Source organism: Dermacentor silvarum, chromosome 10, assembly GCF_013339745.2.
Source record: "Dermacentor silvarum isolate Dsil-2018 chromosome 10, BIME_Dsil_1.4, whole genome shotgun sequence".
Taxonomy (NCBI): domain Eukaryota; kingdom Metazoa; phylum Arthropoda; class Arachnida; order Ixodida; family Ixodidae; genus Dermacentor; species Dermacentor silvarum.
In genome coordinates this window covers 4,585,669-4,609,338 of record NC_051163.1, presented here as the reverse complement: position 1 = coordinate 4,609,338, position 23,670 = coordinate 4,585,669, and the positions used below count along the sequence as shown (strand labels likewise).

General features: G+C 49.0%; 1 protein-coding gene across 1 annotated transcript; it reads right to left on the bottom strand.

The window, feature by feature from the left end:
• Positions 1-15,533: 15,533 nt before the first annotated feature.
• On the bottom strand, positions 15,534-19,014 carry LOC125940748 (uncharacterized). The gene is made up of 2 exons (XM_049657263.1): positions 18,405-19,014; positions 15,534-17,671 (listed from the first exon to the last, which is right to left on the bottom strand). Exons 1-2 carry the CDS (start codon positions 18,901-18,903, stop codon positions 16,917-16,919), a joined length of 1,254 nt encoding a protein of 417 aa, XP_049513220.1. The 5' UTR covers positions 18,904-19,014; the 3' UTR covers positions 15,534-16,916.
• Positions 19,015-23,670: the final 4,656 nt, after the last annotated feature.

Sequence of the window (23,670 nt, the reverse complement as noted above, 5' to 3'; positions counted from 1 at the left end):
GCATCGAACCGAGGCCCGCTGCGCGGGAGACAGATAACTCACCACTGAGCCACGCAAGCGCTTGCTATGAGGCAGCGGGAAAATGCCCTATAAACGCGCCCTAGGCAGGCGCGCAGGCGCAGGCGACACGAGTCTCCGCCAGTATGGTGGCGCCATCTAGGTAAGGCGCCTGCAAACGCAGTGTGCGCAGGCGCAGACGACGAGATGTGATTCAGACGCGGCGCGCTATCAACGCGATCCCGAGCTGCCCGAGCCTCCGCCAGTAAAGTGGCGCCATCTAGTTAAGGTGCCTGCAAACGCAGCGTGCTCGACATGTAAGTTGCATATAGCAATTGCATGCTGCATGCAACTGGACCTGGTTCACTCAAGCAGGCTAGGCGACTATTTGTCACCAGCCCGTTTTGAAGATTTCAATAAACAATCATAATCATCACCATCATCAACAACAACAACATACCGTGCCGCGGGTCAAGGGATGCGAGATGTGCGCCACGTATTCTCTATACCTCTTCGGTACACGTTATTGCGTCTCCTGCGATCAATGTGCAACGCTTTACCGCATGGTATGGGCTTGCGCAAACACACCACAGCCCACACCCATAACACACCCCACCACACGGCAATGGGAGGCAGCGCTGTCCAGCTCCGACTCGACGGACCAGCTCAACCTGGTCAACCGAGCGAGAAGGGCAGCTAAGGCCGCTGGACTCCTGGACTCAGGGGACCACCCACTGCAGAACGAAGGAGCTACCTACGCTCGCGTGCTCTTTTGATTAAAGTTTATTCTCTCTCTCTCCTCGCAAGGTACGAATCGCTGCTGAAGAAGCGAATTGTAGAGTTACGTGCGCGGTTACAACCAGGCTTAATCGGGCTCAGCAGACTGCTGTGCAGATAGCATTACAAGCCGCAGCTCGCCGTCGACGCCGGGCGGACGATTCAGATCGTTCTCGTCAAAACGAGGCGAAGAGACTGCCGCGCAGACCCTGTTGTGCGTGGTGCCGAAATTGGAGCTACTCTTCAGCCGCTCCACCGGATGACGCTGTGACAGTGCTGCGTGTTCCACGCAGGCCTGTGGCTTTTTATGTAGCACGTACGTATTGAACAACAGAAAGCTGTATCGGGAGTTTGTCTGATTATAATATTTGAGAAGTTGACTAATTAAGACTAATTATATATTTAGGCGGAATGCAAAAAAAAAGAAACATTTGGAGGACACTTAAGCTTCGCCTTCAAGAGTGTAACGCGATAACATTCAAAGATCCCTGGCTGCTTATCAGGCTTCCCGGCAACTGCAGCTTTTTTAAAAGTCCAACTTCGCCTACGCACGCGGCTGCCGCGGAGGCGAGCGCCATCTGGATGGTGTTCTTGCAAGGAAAGAACCACGGCCCGCCGCTGCTGGAAAGGGGGGTTGTGTTTAAATTTCGGCGTATTCCCGCGCAGACACTCATGAGGATAGCGGAAAATGTTAATTTGGAGACCCAGGCGCATTTCTGCCGTCGCCGTGATCCGGGGGCGATAACATCGTCGCAGCGCGCCGTATTTATATGTGCGAGTGAAAACTTGCGAGGGTACAGCGAGTATGGCGGCTCAATCTCGCGAGCGCAAGGCAAGAAAGCGGGGAGGAAGTGCGCCGTCCTCCGCGTTCTACTCCGGCGGCTGCTGTGTATGGCGCGGTCGCGCAGGCCCTAACTTGAAAGCGATCTGCGGTGGGGACAGAGTGCGCTTAGTGCTGATAGCTTCGTATGCGCCGTGTTCTCGCCGCTTAGTTCGCGCTGCATCGAGAGGCAGCACGAGTCAATTCGCTCATTGCTGCTGCCGCGCGTCCTCACTTCGCTGTCTTGAGCATTGCGCGGCCTAGTGCAAACTTACGCCTTTCTTTTGCGATAGCAACTATGTAGACATTCCACGATAATTTCCGCCGCCGTCATCGCCGCCAGCGTTGCCGTGAGGTTCCGCATATATTTTGGTTTATGGATGCTATATGTCATGCTATGATGTATATGCGGGTTGCATTGCTACACTATTCTACCATTGAAGTTGTTTACAGCAGGTCTTGCATTCTTGAGTAAATATTCCCTAGAATTTTGAGAACGACAGCCCACAAACAAATATCATGAAACGGAACACTCACAGCACATACCTTTTATCTTCCAATTCACTCTAGTAAGCATTAAAAGTGCAAAACAATATCAGCGCTCAAACCTGAAAGTGATGTCATTTTACTGGCGCGGCTTTTTACGGGCAGCGTACTGGTGTCTGCGAGATGCCAGTGCAGGCCATAGACGATGTGGTAAAGCTTCAAAGGGTTGCAGCAATTTCGGCGCTCCCGTGTATATTGCGACGCCGTTAGTCCGACTTGCCCATAGTTCGAACACCCTCCAAGAAGTGCAAGCGCAACGCTACGCCTGGCTATCGCAGTCAGTGCTTCGCCCTACAGACGAAACTGCCAATTTTTGCAAGCTAAATGTAACAGCGTTCTTCGATAAAACCAATGAGAACTTCGCTTATACATCCCACAACGCGTGCTATCGCTATGCATGTACACAGCCTGGTCGGTGTAGTGCCATCACAGTGCCGGCGAGCGGACGAGCGCGTATTCGTTTCAGGCTAGTAGAAAATCGAGTAATCCTGCCGCCTGCGCCACTAAGCGCTATCATAGGCGCTATGGCGAACGCAGCGCCATCTCCCGACGGCATCCCGCAGGCGTGACCAGGCGTGACCGGGCGTCCTTTCCTCCTCCCTGCGGCGCCGCCGAGGCGCGCCACATGACGCGACCGCTCCCGTCCTTGGCTGCTACTGGCAAGGCAGCACCGACTGGCGCGCCGCCCAACCCGCGGCGGCCAGCTAGCGTTCGTCGTGTCGCGGCGTGTCTGGACGCGATTGTACGCGCGCAGTGAACGAGTGCACACGTCGGCTCATCGGGGATACCATGTGACGGCAGTGAAATTGATCGATATCACCGGTGGTCGCCTTCGAGTTTTTGACCGACTGTACGCGGAGAAAAACAGAGAATGCGAAACAAGTGGCATCACTGCATCGGGCTGATGCCACTGAATACAACGCTCAGATGCGCACAGCATGCTCAAATCGAGTAACCAGCGGTTACCACGGTACGTCCTACATGATACATGACTTAGTGTTGCGAAACCGATGCGGCTCTTAAATTGTCTTGTTTCACTTCTCAAAGAAGACCCTATCTGTCGATCGTTGACGAGAAAATTCCACGCGGCGCATAAAATTCTCGAGAGGCAGTTGAACATAAAGTTGTTTTTTCTTCATACGGTGTTGAAATTCAAGTCTAATCGACTTACTCTTTGTGCCATGAGCGCTGCTTCGAACCGTCTTCTTTCGAATGAAACATTTCATTGATGAAATCGGGCACATTCTTGCTCTGACATTGATATTTAGGGATGTCACCGCGTACCTATAGGCACCATGCTTTTAGGACTCCGATTGCCTCCGATTCCTTGTGATTGCCTAAGCGCCTGTTTCCGAAAAAAGAAACTGTTACACTGCGACATCATCGAAAACATTTTCCAGACGTTCTGTAAGTTCGCTAGTGACACACTACCTCTTTCGTACGAACACCGCGTGATTCGTAATTAAGAACAACGTGGGGGTGGATGAATTAGGCGAGAAAAGCAAAAGCACGGATTGCTGGATCTATCGCTGAAATTATTCCAATTTTCATAAAATGCACGCACCGGAATTCCCCCAACACATAAAGGGATACGGAGAGCAGCTAAGCGATGACAACGATACTTTTGACCGGGAATAGCAGTTGCTTTCTTTGACAGTTGTTCTATGCGTCGTAATTTCTCTATTGATGTCTGCCACGGCTGATGAAAGGAAATTCGCCGGTATGGGCGATGGCCATCACTGAAAACAATCACACGGGAAAGGAAATGCTCTCAAACGCCAGAATAATGGGTGAGCAGGAAACTCGAGACACCGATGCAAGGAGGTGGTGCGCGTGAAGGGACCGCGTTTGCAGCACGCTTGACGCCACCTTCTGCGTCCGTGCGTGAGCTCATCGTTAGGTCTAATGACTCCAGCGTTCTCGTAGTCTAGACTTTATGTATCTGTTTTTATTTGTTTACGTTTCGTACATGACCGCCGCCGTGCTATACCCTCTGCCCTGCGCGACATTCTCTTCATTATTACGCGGAGGAGCCGTCGATGTGCGCCACCCTTTTTCTTTCTTTTATTGAAGTCTTCGCAGACTCTCGCACGCCCTTGCGGCAGTGTCCGTCGTGTTCTTTTCGTGGCATGGCCCTAGGCGGGCTTCATGCCCCGTGCGAAACCACACAAATGCGCGTCAAGTTGGCGGCGCTTCCTTTTTATTTTTTTCTTTCTTTTTCAGAAGGTCCAAATAAGAAAGAAAATGAGCGTGGGTAAGCGACGCCACCGAAAGAGGTCGCAGTAATCGTCTCAGCGTGCACTGCCGTCTGGGCCATACACGTGCCTCGAAAGGGGCAACGGTCGGCGGAGAAAGAAATTAGGAAATGTGCGCTCAGGTGAACAAGAAGAGGTCGCGACCAAAACCAGACGCCTTCACGCCAGCGCTAGCAAGACACTGCTAAGCAACGAAAAGCGTGTGGTCTTTTTTGCACACTGTAAATAAATTATAAGCAAAAATACTGTACTGACACATTCCATGTTTTCTTTTTCCTACGTTCTTTTGCACCAACGCCAAATAATGTGTTGAAATATCTTACGTTATATTACAGAAACTTTTTTATGCCATAGTTCACTCCCCCATTATGGGAGTAAATGTATTAACTCCCCTCCTGTCTGGTGCTATAAATGAGCATGAAAGAGCCATAATTTGACTCCGTGCTCTCGGGAGTTTACAACGGGAGTTTTCTTGTTTGCAATTATTCGATGTGCGAGTTTATGACCACACTGTTTCATTCTTTTTCTTGTTTTTTCACTGTATAGCGCTGTGCAAGCCGACCGCTTGCAAGGCCGCCTGCTCGCTTCATAGACAAGAGAGTAACGTGATTGTTCAGCGCATAACCGTAAAAATTACGCTCGTAGTTCACCTTGATGCAGAACAAAAATGACGCTGTGGAACTACCCTGGTCGCTCTCTTCGTCCACACACGGTGCGGGTCAAATTTAGATTGCACACAAGTCATTAAACTCTTCAGGAGCTCATGAACGCGTCAAATGCTGCTATTTGGTTATTACAGAATGTTGTTACGATTCACTTAGAGCGGCCATGCTCAGACCACGTGCAGTCTGCTACGATTCACTTAGAGCGGCCATGCCCGGACCACGTGCAAACGCATGAGGAAACGGCGTGCCTAACGATCTCGCTCATCAACCTGAACAGACGTGTCCGTCGCGAGGGTCAGATATCTCTGACCCTCGCGACGGACACGTCTATTCAGAAACGAAACCTGCCGTGCCACCTTGCGACCATCTCACCCCCGCTGAGGACGTTCACCCCGCTATGGTCACCCACCCTCACTACCACGTCTGGTTTGCCCTGTCCTGCAATGTTGGCAGGAGAGGGGGAGAGTGCCCGGATGGTGGAGGGTATAAGAAAGCCAGCAAGCAGCCACGCAGAGAACACTTTTGCTTTGCCCTAGCGTGCAGGTGCATGCAGGCTGAACGTTCCTCGTACATTTTATTTGGAGCACACCGCTCACCCGTAACCATGTATTAAACTTGTGTTACTTGTTTTTACGTCGCCTCGTCTTCCCTGCCATACCCTGTCCAATGGTCAACCTGATCGAGCTCCAAGCAGACGCTGCTGAAGGTTCACCCCGGCCCGTAACAATGTGCAAATAGATAAACTGGCTATATGTAACATACGACAAGATGAGAAACATGATCGCTGATCAGAGTTCAACGACGCAAAGAGCCGTACGTGTCTGACTGACAGCTTCGCTCAGCTGACCGGAAATAAAATTCATGTGTCTGAAAATTACTCCATTAAAAGGCCGCCTTGACTGCGTCGAAGTGTGCTTTCGAGCTACCAGTTGAACGCGCTGCTCAATCCGATCTCACAATCAATTATCGTTCCGAGTGTCTTCTTCTTTCTGGGGTTTTACGTGCCAAAACCAGTTCTGATTATGAGGCACGCCGTAGTGAAGGGCTCCGGATTAATTTTGACCACCTGGGGTTCTTTAACGTGCACTACAACGCAAGCACACGGGCGTTTTTGCATTTCGCCTCCATCGAAATGCGGCCGCCGGGGCCGGGATTCGATCCCGCTGCCTCGTGCTCAGCAGCGCAACGCCTTAGCTGACTGAGCCACCCCGGCGGGTGATCGTTCCGAGTGAGGACTGCTTGCCGCACCACCAGTGTCGCAAGAGGCGAAGAACGGCACACAGAACGACGGTGGTGCGACAACAAACACAGGCTCTATATTGAAGGCCCAACAATAATTGTCCGCGCCAACTTTATCTTCTTCGGAGAGAGAGATGCTTTCGCTCGTGTCCCTCCCTTCATTGTCTTCTTTAATCGTAACAATATGTTTCTGATGCAGGTTCTTTAATGATTCAGACGCTTCTCTGAGCCTCCGAGAACCCGATTGAGGACAAAGCCGTCTGTTGGAGAACACACACAAACTTTTAATAAACCTAAACCAAAAGTAACCTATAAACCAAACAACTCACAATAAGAAACACACTCGGAGCTAGAACGCTAATGATAGCAAGCAAGTTGGGGCAGGCCGCGAGTGAGTGCGCGCAACAGGCTCCGTACAGTGAACAGGCGGCGCTGCTGCGCAACAGCGGTGCCGCGATGCTCAGCGCCGCATGTGGCGGGCGGCGCGAGACTGGAAAGGTGGGATGACCGCGAGATTTCGAAACTACATACACACGTCTCCGAAAGCCGCACGAGTATCCGCGATCCGCCGTCTTTTTTTTTTTTTTCTTTTTTTTGTACGTGTGTGTACGTGAAAGTGCAAGCGTGGCCCTCTGTGATGTCACAAATAGTTTTTGCGGGATTCAGGCCTATTAATGGAATAGACGAGTACTTTGATGGCGCAGCGTTAACCAGCGGAGACAAGCATTACGCTGCTTCGCATGTTACCTCTGTGAAAGAAGTGGACGTTCCCGAGAAGTGCCGTTCGCAGCAGGGAAAGCAACTATACGAAATTATACTTCACGTGAGTAAAGCCACTAAAATTGAAGTCACTAAAATGTCATCCTGAAAACGTTGTAGTTGACCAATTTTTAATCGACGCCTCACTGTTGGCAATGCATGCCTCATTTCACTCCGCCGTGTTGTACGCCGCGGCCTATCAGTTGATGCCCCTGTCACACTGTTACTTCAGATTGTCATACAGCTCGCGATCTGGACCGCGTGCAGCTACACGCTCATTCGTAGGCTGTCATCAGCACAGTCATGTCGAGTGAGCTAAACTAACTCGATTCGGATTGGTGGACCGTGTGGCAGTGACCCTGCTTGGTCGAAATTGAGAAATGTGATCCGGATCGGGCGCGATCTTCATTGACATTGACTGTGTGACATCGCGGTGCTCTAACGTTGTGTACTTCGCCGTCGTCTGGCACACTGCCAAACGAAAACTTTTGCGGTTTTAAAGCAGTTGTAAGCGGTCTGTCATATGGCTCGCTGCTGAACACGAAACCGGGACCACTGTAAACACAAATGAGCCTGAATGGGTTTTTTTATGGTTTAATACCTTTTAAAACTCCATCGCCCAATATATTTACTCCATCACCATGCATTAAAAAAAGAAACATAAAACCATGATTTTATCTCCTTCCCGAAATGATGGAGTAAAAAACGGAATGACCTGATATCACTCCATTTACAAAATGGAGTTTATCAGTACGAAAACCTCGTGCCATGAAATGGAGTGAAAATGTATTTCCTCCGTGCACTGTAAACACAACTTACAGGCGGCATAGGTAAGAGATACGACGCGCAACCTTTTTAAACTCCTCGGCGCCAAATCTTATTTCATCAGCGGGAACGTATTCAATATAAAAACGCGAATTCATTCCCAACACTCATAGATGTAGTAAAATCGGTCTTAAAATGGAGTTTTTTCCCTCACGAGAAATCTCATATGTAAATGGAGTAAAATCGAGGCTAGAGCGGCAGTCGCATACTAGGCACAGTCGGGTCCTGTACGGTTCTGCAATTTTGTCTTCTTGTGTGTACTTCAACTCATGGATACTACTTTGGATAATCAGCGGTCGTTTCTACAAGCCTTTGGCGTCACCATGGCAGCAACGACATCTCCATGTCTTCCTCAACACACCGCACACGACGGAGATTCTGACCGCCTCGTCGACGACGGCATGAAGACGCGATTTTAGGCCTAACATCCATCGACACCTGCTCTAGGCCGGGCAGCCGCAATGTCATTCATGCACGCCCGAAGACCCTCGTCCAGCAGAGCCAACCTCGCATCAGTCACTTCAGGTGAAACGATTTTACAGCGTAAGCTGTTATATGGGCTCATTCCAATAGCCGTTTCTGGTCGCGATGCCGCCGCCGCCCCGTACCCGCTATCGCGGGAAATGCGAAGTACCCGCTCTCTGCCGGGATCGAGCCCAGGCCCGCTGCGTGGGAGTCGGATACTTTACCACTGAGTCACGCAAGCCTTGCTATCAGGCAGAAGCAATATTCCCTTTATACGCGCAGGCGCAGATGACCCGAGCCTCCGCCAGTATGGTGGCGCCATCTAGTTAACGTGCCTGCAACCGCCGCGTGCGACGAGATGCGATTCAGACGAGGCGCGCAATCAACGCTATCCCGATGTTAGATGTGCGCCACGTATTCTGAGTACCTCTTCGGTACACGTTATGGCGTCTCCTCGCAAGGTACGAACCGCTGCTGAAGAAGCGAATCGCAGAGCTACGTGCGCGGCTACAACCAGGCATCATCGGGCTCAGCAGACTGCTCTGCAGAGAGCATTACAAGCCGCAGCTCGCCGTCGCCGGGCGGACGATTCAGATCATTCTCGTCAAAATTGAGGCGAAGACACTTTGCCGCGAAGCCCTTGTTGTGCGTGGTGCCGAAATTGGAGCTACTCTTGCGCCGCTCAACCAGCTTACGCTGTGACTGTGCTGCGTGTGCCGCGCAGGCCTGTAACTTTTTCATGCGCGATGTAGATGATGATGTATGGTTTTCTCTTTTTTTTTTTTTTTTGAGCAAGGGCCAGATATGGCCAAAGAGCGCCATACACATAGTGATGGGTTTCCAATCAATTATTTATGAAATAAAGAAATGTACAGTGTACTGTGGATGGTGGATGTTAAATGGCTGTAAATAGGCCCAAAATCAGTCGCTGTAACTTGCGTAAAACATATAACTATTAAAATGATGACAATGACCGGAGATGTGAGCAATGACCATGGATGGTTTGTTCTGAAGTGATAATGTCTTAAAACGTGTACGTGAAAGTAGCACCGGTGCCTCAACAGGGCCCTTGAACGCAAGGGCTGAGAGGCACGTGTTCTACAATAATGCTGTCGCAGCAGCAGCCTCTGAAGACAGGATGTGCTACGAATGTAGAGGGCTGATGACTCTCAATGTACCGGCATCTTCAAGAAACTTTAAAACTAACCTCTGATCAAAGAACGGTTCTGTGCCCAGAAACATTGCTGGGTGTAGAGGAACGTGTTGTTTGTATGCTAAGGGGAAGTATTTCTTTCTTTGAGGCTCTAATTCTTTGCACTCTATTTAAACATGGATCACTGTCAGCGTCTCGCCACATTTGCTACAGGAAGGAGGTTCACTTCCAGTCAACAGATGAGAGTGCGTGCCATACGTGTGGCCAATTCTGAGGCGGCAAAGAATGACTTCGTTGGTCGTGATTTCGTACTGGGTGGCCAATTCCCTAATTGTGGTTTGATGGCGTGAAGTTTATTGCTTGTTTCCGCATCCCATGAGTGCTGCCAATAGCTCCTAAAGCTTTTGCGCAAGAAATGCTTCATGTCTACTGCGGGAACAGCTGTAGAGGAGGTGTTCCCCTTTCTTACAGGGGAAACGGCAGTTTTATCTGCAAGCATGTTGCCCTCAATACCTCTGTGGCCGGGTACCCAGCATATTGTGACACGTTGGTTAGATGTATATGTTGTGCACAGCACTGAATAGAGCTCACTGAGCACAGGGTTTTTGTGTTTACGAGGGGACTATAATGCCTTAACTACACTTAAAGAGTCGGTGAATATAACCGATTTTGGAAGCTTTGTTTTCATTATATGCTTCCCTGCACACAACAGGGCATGAGCCTCAGCCGTAAATATACTTGTTTCTGGATGCGTTTCCCCTGATTCAGAAAAGGAAGGACCGATTGCCGCATAGGACACACCAGCATGTGACTTTGATGCATCAGTGAAGAATTCCGGGCAAGAGTATTTCGATTGAAGTTCACGAAAGTGCATTCGGCTATGTACTTCCGGAGCATGCTTCGAGACCTCAACAAACGATATGTCACAATCTTTAAGTTGCCATTGCCACGGCGGTAACGGCGTTGCTGGAGGCATTACATGATGCTCAAGCAGTGGAACACCGCTTTCTTCGCTGAGTTTCCTCGCCCGCAGTGAGAAGGGTTTCGTTGCTGTAGGTCGGTTATGGAAAAGTGTGACACACGTAGTGTCATTTACGACGGAGTAGCAAGGATGTTGGCAGTTTGAATTTATTTTCAGAAAGTACATAAGGCTAGAGTAAAGCCTTTGAAGGTTGAGTGACCACTCGTTTGACTCAACATAGAGGCTGGGAATGGGGCTTGTTCTAAAAGCCCTAGTCACTAAGCGGAGCCTTAAGTGATGAACAGGATCAAGCATCTTTAGTGCGCTTGGCCTTGCAGATCGAGATACGACTGATCCATAATCCAGGCGAAAATGTATGATACTCTTATGAAGAATCATTAGGCATCTCCTGTCACTGCCCCAAGCAGTGTGTGACAGTATCTTTAATATATTGGCTGTTTTTAGGCACTTTGGGGCAATATGGGGGGTTTAATATGGGGGGTAACTTTGAGTCAAAGTATACTCCCAGAAATTTGTGCTCGCTACGTACAGGCAGATGTACTCCATGCAGCTCAATGGCAGGATCTGCAGCTAAACCTCTCTTTCGAGAGAAAAGCAAGCAAGTGCTTTTTTGAGCATTAAACCTGAAGCCATTCTCATCTGCCCATTTCGACATTTTGCTAACAGCAAGCTGGACTTGTCTTTCACAGGTGGCCAGATTGCACGACACAAAACCAATCTGGACGTCATCGACGTAAACAGAGTAAGAAATTGTTGGTGGTATGGTAGAACGAAGCGAATTCATTTTAACGATGAACAATGTGCAACTCAGGACACCTCCCTGAGGTACACCAGTTTCCTGAATGAAAAGTCTTGACAATGTGTTCCCAAGTCTAACACGGAAAGTCCGGTTCGAGAGATAACTTTCTATGAGATTCAACATCTTGCCTCGTACCCCCATATACGATAGGTCTTGTAGTATTCCATAGCGCCATGTCGGATCATAGGCTTTCTCCATATCAAAAAAGACCGACAAAAAATATTGGTTGTGGACAAATGCATCTCTTATAATTGCTTCTATTCGAACAAGGTGGTCAATAGTCGATCTGTTTTCTCTAAAACCGCACTGATATGTATCTAGCGCATTGTTATTTTCCAGATAATACAGCAATCGTCGGCTAGTCATTTTCTCGAAAAGCTTACAGATACAACTTGTGAGCGCTATTGGCCTATAGCTGGATACTCAAGATGGGTCTTGGCCTGTCTTTATAATAGGAATTACTACAGTTTCCTTCCATGTGGAAGGTATGTATCCCGCAGCCAAGATTCTATTAAAAAGGGAAAGTAATGTCATTTGACTTTCAGCGCTCAAGTATCTTATGTCATATACACAGCTGTGTCACCTCCAGGTTAGGAGTTGCTACAATTGTTCAGTGCAGCCTTAAATTCGGCAAGAGTAAAAGGATGGTTGTATGGTTCAACATCTCCTTTACTATTGAATGGCTTTTTTTCGGCTATAGCTCTACGTTTGAGGAAGGACTCCGAGTAGTGTAGATATGAAGCTTTAAAGCTAGATATGCTTTCAAAGTGGTTACCAAGGGCGTTAGCCTGGTCTGCCAAGCTTTCTCTTTGATCATTCACCAAAGGAAGTGGATGCGATTGTCAGCCATAAAATTTTCTCAATCTCTTCCACACCTTAACCTCATCCGTGTAAGAATTTATTCCTGAAAGGAACCCTTCCCAACTTTCTCTGCGTGCTTGACGTCGTGTGCGCCGCCCTCTTGATTTCATCTGTCTGAAACTTATAAGGTTTTCTGTCATTGGTGAACGACGCAAAAGGCCCCAAGCCTTATTTTGATCTTTCCGCGCCTTTCTACATGCGTCATTCCCCCAAGGGATTCGTTTCTTGGTTGCGGAACTGTGTGTCTGCTGTATACACTTTGTCGCCGCGTCAATTATTACAGCAGTGATATATGAGACCGCGCCATCTATACTTAGGTTATTAATAGAATTTGGAGATACGTAGCAAAGTTCCCGATATCGTTGCCAATTTGCACTCTCTAGCTTCCAGCGAGGCGGATAGGGATTATGTCCCAATTGTTCTGCCGTATGTAGAATGATAGGATAGTGACCACTTCCATACGGATTTTTGATCACTGACTATTCGGAATGTGGTAGTAGTGGAGGAGAGCCAATTGTTAAGTCCATGGCAGAGCATGTGTTGTGTCTCGTACTTTAGAAGGCAGGCTCCTTCTTATTGAAGAGGCAGGTACCTGTAGACAGCAGGAAATGTTCAATGAGGCGACCTCTTGCATCACAGCGCGAGTCGCCCCATAACGTATTGTGGGCATTAAAATCGCCAGGCACCATGTAGGGCTGAGGCAGCTGGGATATAAAGTTTTCAAAAACCATCCTATTCAATATATAATCTGGCGGAATATATAACGAGCAGAGTGTTACGAGCCTATCATGCAATATGGCGCGGATTGCCACAGCCTCAAGAGGAGTCTGTAATGTCGCCTCTTGACAGGCGATCGACTTATCAGCAATTATCGCAACGCCTCCTGATGATGTGAGAGCACCATCACGATCTTTTCTAAACAATTACGAACTGCTTAAGAAAATTATTATGTGATGAATTCAGATGCGTTTATTGTACACAGAGCATCTTTGGGTGGAAATGACTGATGAGTTCTTGGACGTCATCTAGATTATTGATAAGATCTCTGACGTTCCATTGCAAAATTTGGACAGCCATATTAATTAAAAGTAAAATGAATGCTCTGTGTACAAAACCAGATATTTAACTTAAGCAGTTGTGTGTTTTTGTGTGTGTGTCTGTGTGTGGAGCAGTGATTCGAGATTTTTCTTTTTTGGCGCGCTCAAGTGAGCCACGCCGCTCCCTCTGTGCCAGAGGCGTAGAGGGGCAAGAATCCATCGCCTCCTGCGAGGCGCTGTTCGCCCTTTCCCGGGGCACATGGGACGATTTGTCAGGCCTCACTGCATGAGCAGGGGCCTTAAAGGCCACAGGCTCGGAGGCCTGCTGGCCCTTCTTAGACGAAGGTGGAGCAGCGGCAGCTGCCACCACCGAGGGGGCAGAAGTAGCTGCTGCCGGCACACTGTGTGTGGTTCGGACAGCTGCTAGAGGCCGGTGCGGCGCAGCCCCCACGTGCGCCGTATCAGCATAAGAAGGTTTTGCAAAAGAAAATCGCTTCCTTGCTTCATTAAATGAAATCTTCTCTCACTTTTAGAGTGATGATCTCCTTCTCTCTCTTCCACGCAGGGCAAGAGCGCGAGTACGCAGGATGATCCCCATCACAGTTTGAACAATGCGGGTCAGATATGCAATTTTCAGCTGCGTGTTCATTAGCACCACATTTTGCGCAGGACATTTGGCCACGGCAGCTCTGGGAGCTATGACCAAACTTCTGGCACTTGAAGCACCTCCGAGGATTAGGAATGTATGGTCTGACACGTATCTTTATGTAGCCTGCTTGGATATATTCTGGGAGTATACTGGAGCCAAAGGTTAGGACTAAGTGCTTTGTCGGTATTTCCTCGTCATTGCGCCTTATCTTGATTCGCTGCACTTGGGCAACATTTTCATCTTTCCATCCGTCAAGGAGTTCATTTTTGGTGAGACTCAAGAGGTCACTGTCAGATACCACACCACGAACTGTGTTCAAGGAGCGGTGTGCAGTTACGGTTATAGGAGTATTGCCAAAGGACAGGAGGGTGTTCAGTTTGTCATACTGGGTCTTGTTCTGAACTTCTAGGAGAAGGTCTCCACTGGCCATTTTCGTGGCTTTGTAACCTGGTCCAATTGTGTCCGTAAGACACTTCGACACAAGGAAAGGTGAGACTAATCTTGGTGTCATTTCTGGGCATTGAGTGTGGATAATATGGAACCGTGGAAATTTGTCAATGTTCTTTGCGGAAAACTGAAATGTTTCATCGGTGCGCCCTCTTTTAGAGAGAGGACGATTGGGGAGGCGTGGAAACGATGTCGAAGCCATAAAAGATTATTTGATTTCGGTAGCGACGCCAGCCGGCCACCACCGAGCCCAACAAGGGGACGCTACGAGACCCGGAGGAATCGCAGACGCCAGCTGTACGTATCTACCGTAACCCAATATAGCATACCCAAGGTTGGATACCATACACCAGGTTAACCCTTGCTGCCTCAGAAATAGGAAGTAAAAAGAAGTGAAGAGAAGACAGGAAAGATTTAAAAGGAGATGGAAAGTCGTAGGTTGGAGAAAGGAGGACAGGAAAAGGCGACTGCCGATTTCCCCCGTGTGGGTCAGTCCGGGGGTGCCGTCTACGTGAAGCCGAGGTCAAAGAGGTGTGTTGCTTCCGCGGAGGGGCCATAAAGGTCCGAACACCCGGCATCGGCTCAACCCCAAGGATCCTCTTTTCCCCGGACACGGCAAAGCCGCGCACGGCTACGCGCGGGAGGGTCCAATCCTCGTGTGCTCGGGTACGTGGTGTCGCAACACACCAAACGCCTGCTTGCGCAGACGCCCCTGCGGGGATGCGCGATGTAGATAGCTAGTGGTACTTGCATTCGGAGTTGTGGCGTTTACTTGTGCTCTAATGGACGCCTTGGTCCCAGCGTGCAAGAATAATATTGTTCGAGAATGGCGGGCGATGCTGCATGAACCAGGTGAGCCTGAACGTTTCGGCCGGTGCGTTACATGTTACACGTATCGAAGGAGGTGCATTTAATGTGGCGCTACCGCTTTCTTTAGCAACTCGCTTCAAGCTGAGAATGCCATTAGAAAAGTGGGCCGATATTGTGACGAAAAAATAGCGTGTCTGTGCTTAAGTGAGTGCGGGAGGAAAGGGCACGTGCGCACTTTGCTTGAGTGCATGTGCGCGTGTGTGAGCGCGTGCGTTTTTACTGTGTGTAGTGTGTACGTCGCTGCTTTTTCGTGAAATCTTAGACATGAAAGCTTTCATGTGTGTCCGTGTGCGTATAGTTTTGTTGCAGCAGCGCTTGCATACACTTGCTTGGGGAGTTTTGACATCGGTCAGCGCGCAGGCTAGCACAGATGCGCCACTAATTCCAAGGCGACGCGAAGCATGGGGATTGCAAATAAGTTGGGGAGGCGAGAACAATCGTCGCCTCTCGTCACTCCGACACGCGTTTGCCAGGTTTTGTGGACACTGACCCCACTGGAATGCGGCGTGTCCATTGTCGCTAGCGTGCCTGCGTGTTCTCCCTCTCCAGGCGAGGAGGATACCATTCAGGCACCCTAAAAGTGGTATGATCAATGGGCGCGATCGTTGACTTGCACGTTGGTTAGGCAGTCAAATTTTCTGTACGTGTCGTTTGGGCGTGTTCACTTGCTGACTTTTGTCGTCAGTGATTTAGGAAGACTCCAGCTCCATCCAATTTTGAAATACGGGATTATCTACGGACTTCTCACAATGCCACATATGGAGTAAAAACAATTTGCAAAAGTGTGTAGGTCGGCTGCCATGTTAAGCTGTTTTGCTTTTTTTTTCTTTGTAAGTGGATTACATGCCTTGTTTTAAATGTGGTTCCCCCCAAGTTAAGGAGAGCGATAGTCTATATGGTTCACTCGAGTAATTAAATTGTTGTTACAGTTGGCTACGCATCGTTCTGTCATTCAATGTTGGTGGTGGTGGTGGTGATGTTGAAGCAGGCAGGGTTAGCCTGGCATACATAGCCGGCAATTGTTCCGCCTGATGCTCCTTCGAGTTGAGATCAGGGGTGTGTCACCAGGTGTCGATGAGCCCCGTGTCTCGCAGGAAGGCTATCAGCAGTCGTTGCGCTCTCTTCCTGATTGCCGCGGGCCCTCCGGGGAAAACGATGCCTTCAAAGGTCCTGTGCGTAAGACCGCTCTTTTGTAGGCTGTCGACCATCGCTTTTCTTTCTGTGTCAAACTGCGGGCATAGCCAAATGAAATGTTCAATGTCACCAATGTCACCACAGAAAGCACAGAGTGGGGAAGCGCGAAACCCAGTCTTGAATAACCAAGCTGGGGTGTACGCGGAGTCGGTCCTGATGCGATATAAAAGCGTCGCTTCTTCGCGGGTAAATCCATGAGTCACACAGGCTTCGTGGGGATTCTTGTGGATCTCCCTAAAGTGAAGGCGGATTGCACCCTTAGGGTTCTGAAAATCTTTTGGAGCTTTCACTTTTGGGACACATGTCAGCGCTAGGCGTCCAAGGGCGTCAGCTTTCTCGTTTCCATCAATTCCTACGTGTGATGGTATCCACTGGAACCTTATGTTAAATCTTTGGTCGTTAGATCGTTAGTCAGTGCCAGAGACTGCCTTGTAAATTTCTCTAGAGGTAGGCCACGATGTAATCTCTGTAACGCTGATTTGAAATCCGTCAGCACCACGACATCTCGTGCAGAAAAGGCCCGTAGTTTCCGCAAAGACGCGGTGATTGCGGCGCTTTCTACTGTTGTAGAGGAAACTACGCGATCCAGTCGGCTAGACCATGACACATCAAGGGATGGTATGCAGAATGCCGCTGCACAGCTGTTTGTGCGCACACCGAACCGTCTGTGTACACTTGTAGGTGGCTTTGAAACGCTGTGCTCAAGTGGTCCAGCACAATAAACTTTGCTTCTGCAGTTGAAATGGTGCGTTTCGCCGGTAGGTGGAGTACACTGAGGCTGCAGGTAACGTCCGAAAAAGACCATAGCGGCTCAAGGCGACTTCGTTTAGGCCATTCCAATCCTAAAAATCGGAAAGTGTTCAGCGCCGCATGGAAATGTGAGCGAGTTCTTGCTCTTAGCCGCCGGAGAAGCGCCGTGCCTGCGCGGGACTCGCCCAGCCTTAATAGCTGCGTCAGCAACGCCTGAGATGCCAAGAGGCGGAGTGGAAGAGACTCTGCCTCATTAGTGACTTTCTTGTTTGAAGCCGCCTGTGGAACTCCCATCGCCAAGTGAAGTCCCTTTCTGTGCAATGCCTCCAAGTGCTCGAATTGACTCGATGACGGTGATATCAGAGGGAGCTGATAGAGAATGCGACTTGTTATTAGTGCAGCGTTCAGTTTAAGCATGGGCATAGGATTGTTTCCCCAACGTACACCTGCCAATCGACGAAGTGCGTTGACTCTTTGCACTGATGCAGCCACAACACTTTCGACCGCACGACGCCATAGTAGCTTGCTGTCGATGGTGACGCCCAGGAATCGAATATGAGTTGCACGAAGAATTGAATGCCCTCTGTTGAGACTCGGGTAGCGTTTAGGCCGGTGATCCTTCAGCCAAAGGGATGAGTACGTCCGGGAGTAAGAGCTATAGAAAAATAGGTTTATTCTACATATTTACAGTCGCTCCAAATATGGAAGCCCACTCCATGGGAGAGCACTTTGAAAGTCTCAGCTCACTACATGTCTGAGCACATATCAGAACACGTCAAGACACACCACTGCACGCAAGGTGTCTCCTTATAAAACATTCGTCTTCCCTAGTTGACCCGACTAGGGATTTAGATGACCTGAGGGGTCGTATTGTTCACTGAACTCCGCCTCTAATGTTGCACCTTCGAAGCAAGGACGAGGCAATCCGGAAACAGGGGGTTCACACTCCTTCCACGAAAGTCGGTGGCTTTGTTTCTTGCCCTCCGACGGTCATCTTGCCAGGGTCGGGAGAATGGACTTCGCGCTAATCCCCGCTTCTAACGAAGGGTGGCGGTTGTGGTCGGTCGCTTCTAAGTGAGCTTCTTTGTCCTCGCGTCACTGCAAGTGTCGGGCCGCATCGCCAGGTAGGGGGCCGCTGATGAAGGGGGTGGCATCGGGGGAAGCACCCAAAGAATGCGCACTGCCAAGTTGGGGCGCTTGTTTGCCTGTCTCGTCAGTCTCGGGCACTGTCGCCGTTTGGGCGACGCTGATGAAAGGGCCTGCCTCGATAAGAAACAATCAAAGAATGCGCCCGGCCGATTCGGGACGCAACACCTCTGATATTCAGCGTCAGGCGTGTTGACTTGCGTCTCACTCCCGGGAAAAGCATGAAGGCAGATTTTTCGGCTGATAAAGATAGGCCAAGCGTCGATAAGTGGCGTTTGATGGTGGAGATTGCGCCCTGGGCTATCCGGGCCAACCGTTTGTGTTGATACCCCGAGATCCAAATGCAGATGCCATCTGCGTAGATGGACATTTTAACTGCCATCCGACCTACTTTCAGTGCATCTGGAAGGCTGGCCATGACAACGTTAAAAAGCAAGTGAGATAGGACACTTCCTTGTGGGACGCCGAGGGAAGTTCGTCGCTTATCACTCATTATACTTCCGAGCTTAACTTGGACACATCGATCTCTGAGAAATTCATGGACGAATCGAAGAGCATTTCCCGAGACGCCCATGGTTCGGAGTCCGTTGATGATGCCTTTATGAAGCACAGTCTTATGCCTTGGCAACGTACATAAAGATGGCGAGTGTGGAAAGGCCGTCTGCATGATGGTGCTCGATATGGCTTAGTAAATCCAAGACACTGTCCTGGGCACTCAACCGCGGACGAAAGCCGGTCATACATGATGGCAGTCTACTTCCTTGCTCAAGATATCATGTTAACCTCGTACATATGATTCTTTCCATCAAGTTTGATACGCATGATGTTAGCGATACTGGCCGATATGAGGCGAGGTTCGCAGGATCCTTTCCGCACTTGAGTACTGGCACCACCCATGCTATCTTCCACGCTTCTGGGATCTCTCCTGTGCTCAAGACGTGATTAAATATGTCCAGAAGGGCTCGTCTTCGTTTGTATGGCAGGTTTGTCAGCATCTGATTGCTGATCGAATCGGGACCCACAGCAGAGCGTCTTCATAATTTGCTAAGGGCCAAATCCAACTCTTGGAAGGTGAATGGCGTATCTATGGTATGGAATGCTTGAGACAACAGAGGGTTCGATACTCCTGGTGATCTGCCAGATGTGTATACGTCTGCAAAATCTTCTGCAAGGGTTTGCAAATCTTTTCCTTGCTTTAAACCAAGTGCTTCGAATGGCCTGTGCGGGCGAATCTTTCCGGATAGGCTATTCATTACTCCCCATATCCTTGTCATTGGAGTAAATGCCGATAAGCTCTCACAGAAAGCAGCCCACTGAACTCGTATTAACCTTTTTGTGTTACGACGGATGACAGCGTTTATTTAGTTTTCGCAGAGAGATTTCCCGTTTTCCCCATTAGTGTCCGATCCGCTCTCCTACGCGCTGCGCAGAGGTTCTTAAGTTTCAAATCAGGAGTAGGGAAATGATCTGGCAGTTTCAACATTGAGATAGCCACTCTCTTGCTCCGCAGAATCTCTGCGAAGAGCTCACCAGGGGATTCATCTAACGCTTCTCTGTATGTGTTACAGCGTGTCACACAGAATTGTCGACCAGCAGTGTGAAATCCGGTGATGTTGATGAAGATCGGAAAATGGTCGCTGCCCATCCTGTCAGGGGCCGTTGTCGACAACGAAAAGGTCTGTAGAATGGATCACGAGGTCTATGGCACTCCATGAATCTGGTGGTCTGAAGAAAGTCGGTTTGCCATCGTTCGCGTTACATAAGTCAGCAGCATCCGCGGCTGCGACAAGTTCCTTGCCTCGGAAATCTGCAATCTTATCTCCCCAAAGCGAATGATGTGCGTTAAAATCGCCACAGATTATTCCAGGAGAGGGGCAACGAATGCAAAGGTCCTTTATAAGCGCCTCCAAGGAGACCTTCCTGCGTGGACTTATATACACCGACACCACACTGAGTTTTCGGTTTCCTAGGCACACTTGCACAGCGGTGACTTCCAAGTAGGTAGAACAAAAGTCTTGCACTGGTAAGGCGACATGAGGTATTTCTCGCCTCATGTACATCATGGCACTTTTATTTGAAAATGACGGTATACTCCGATTTCCATGTCTGATGTACCCTGGGATCGTCCTTCCATAAGGGAGACCGGCCACCGAGAGGGCTAGAATTGGTATAGGTATGTCTCGAAGGAAAAGGCTAAGTTCACACAGACACTGTTGAATACCGGCGCAGTTCCACTGCATTATTAAGGGCACTTTTGGACGGCGGAATGGACCAAGTGAGCGAGAAATTGCCATTATGCTACTGAGGGTATGTGGCAGTAGAGCAGAGTATTACTGATTCAAGAGCCAGCACTGCTTCCAGCATATCCTTCGTTGAACTCGTAGGCATCTTCGCGACGTGGGAACGTAGTGCATGCCGTGAACAAAGCGCGTATCACATGCTGGCAGTTTTCCAGCTGACTACTTCCAAGTGGTACTTGAGGTCGGTTCACTGCGGCCGCATAGATGCGCTTTTCGGACTCTTTCGGAACAGGTTTCTCAGCGGCGGTGACGGTATACGTTGACTCAATAACTTCGTTTATCGGTATGAGACGCGGGAAATGAGATGCGTACTCTCTTTCCAAACCAGTTAGTTGTGGCGCGCTGGGCGTCTTCTTCATGTTCGATGGTGCGCTTACATTCTTTGGACCCAAAACAAACATCTTATTCCTTCGCTGAGCAGCTAGCTGTCCGCGCAGGACATCGACCGTAGCTAGCAGGATGGTCGCCGCCGCAGTTTGCACACACAGAGTTTTCTTTACTTGCACACGTCTTAAATTCATGAGGTCCCCCACAGCGCTTGCACCTCTGTTCCCCACGACAGTACTTAGCGATATCTCCGAAGCGCTGACACTTAAAACAGCGTGGTTGTGTCTCCACGTAGTCAAAAAAGTGGTCGCAGTTTCACCTGAAAGGCGAAGCATCAATTGCGATAGCAAACTTGTAGAGAGCTATACGGAGTAATGATATTAGCTTTATCAGCTGTATAAACTTGGACATGCAGCAGCATCGGCAACACGCAGAACTGTTGTCGACGCCATCGGCGTTTTGCCCGCGTTCGCTCAAAATGCGTGCGGCGTTGGTGACTGTTGCCGGAGCCTGTGATATAAATAGGCACTTGGTGCCGCAGCTAAACGTCGCCTCCCTTCCCTCCCCCTCCCCCACGGCTTCTCGCGCGTCGGAAGAAGGTGCGTTTGCTCTACATATATGGTGATTGTAAAGGAGAAAAGAGACGCCTACTTCTGCAGCCCTTAAGCGAGCACGGCGCGGAACGCGCGTTTGTTCTCCGCCGTGCGTTCACTCCCCGTGAAAGACGCGCCCCTCGCACCCTTTCACTCGCACATACAGCGTTCGGCGCGCGGCGACGTTGGCGCTGAGCCGTGCTCCCTCAAGGGCTGCAGAAGATAGCGCCAACCTTTCCCTTTCCCTTACGAACCACTTATCATCGCGACGATTTCTTCTCCAAATGACGTCATACGGAACCTCACGGCGACGGCGACGGCTACGGCGACGGCGACGCTGACGGCAGAAATCTGCTTTTGAGTGTCCATATAATTGCTATCGCAATAAAAGCTCGTGTCTGGTGAAACCAAGGTTGATCTTCTCCGGGCGTTCAGAATCTGGAGCAAATGTGAGAACCACCGAGTTAGTGCGCCTTGACTCCCATTCAGATGACGAGGTTTGGACCCGACGGATGATTCTTCTTGCATGGAATACTCCCTGAGGTCTCAGGTAGGTGAGCAGCTCTTCATCTTAGTACCATTTGGGACTCCTCTGACAATGCACGTGTTTTTCATATAACTGTGTGGGACACGGGCAGATATGACTATGCCGCCGATATTCTTGGTCTCTAGAAGGATGTTGGCTTGTCATTATGTCTACATCTAAGAGCAATGCTCCCTGTGCTGTGAAGTGGCTCTTCACTGTTGCTCCACCGAGAATCGTTTCAAGCTCAGAATACAGGACAATAGGGTTCACTTGCCTTAAATCAGCTTTCGGATGCTGCAGTGATTAACACTGGAATTCCCTCCGCCCTGTCTTGACGATGGCGCACAATTCGGAGTCCACCCTCGTCCATGCCTGAAAGGTTCGCCACGTTGCCGTCCTCGATGGTTGTTGACTCGTCTTCAGATTCACCAGTGTCTTGTTGCTTGCAGTCAGGCTGGCTTGTACAAACCAGCTGGCGTTTCTGACCCGGTGTCACCCCTTGGGAGGTCATGGCGGAGTGCTCGTCGGTGCCAGCTTGGGTCCTTATAGCACCTTGTGAGGCGGCGGGTGGCGCAGCACCCGTCGGTCTCCGATAGGGAAGGTACCTTTTCTATTCTGAAGATACCTTTTATCAGTACATTTGCAATGTGTGTTGTCGTGCGCGTTTGTTTATTGAATGTGCGTTATGTTGGACTCTTGGCCTTGTTGATGTATTGTATATACTTTATATTATTGTTAATTGATATGTATCTTTTCAAGCAACATGCTCTTATTACGCGTAATTTTCCTTAAATGCTGTTTCCCTCTATGTTTTGTCCCCCGTGTGATGTTGTAATGCCTACAGATAATAAAATATACTTTATACCGGTATCCGGAAAACCGCATTTTATGTTCTTCGTTAAAACATAACGTGCGTTGAAATGCTAACAAGAAATACATAGGCGAGAATGTACTCCTGTCAAGTATTAATGGTATCAAGAAAAATCGTCGTGCCAACTTGAATGTTGTCAATGTCACCTACTCTTGCGTACGTGAAAGCGCAAATGCGGTCGTTTTATTTGTGCTGAATTCGCGTTTCGATTTACGTTATTGAACAGAGTTGATTAGCCCAGAAAGCGCATTTAATTAGACGGGTAGATAAATGCTCTTACTATAATTCAATTCCTTATTAGTCTCCAGTGAAGTATTATAAGTACATAAATATCTCTCTAGGAAGGTGGAAAACAATATAAGCTACGGTAAAGGTTGTTACCGTCACAAAACATAGCATCTGCAGTACTTCATCAGTCATTAATAAGTGTCCTAAAGCCACGGCACGAAAGCTGCTGCTTCGATTCATTGCAGGAAAAAAATATATATAAATAATGTAGCAGGATCTCAAGAAACTCTCTTCAGAAATGGATTAGTATTTACTCCATTTGCAACACCTCAAGAACACTTTCCAGAAATGAAGTAATATTCACTCCAATTTAAACACTTAAAGACTCCCTCAAGAAATGAAGTAATATTCACTCTAATTAGGATACCTAAAAACCCCTTCCAGAAATGAAGTAATATTCACTCCAATTAGGATACCTAAAAACCCCTTCCGTAAATGAAAAAATATTCACTCCAATTGGAACACCGTAAAAACTCCCGAGAGAAATGAAGTAATATTTACTCTTATTTGAACACCATAAAAACTCTTG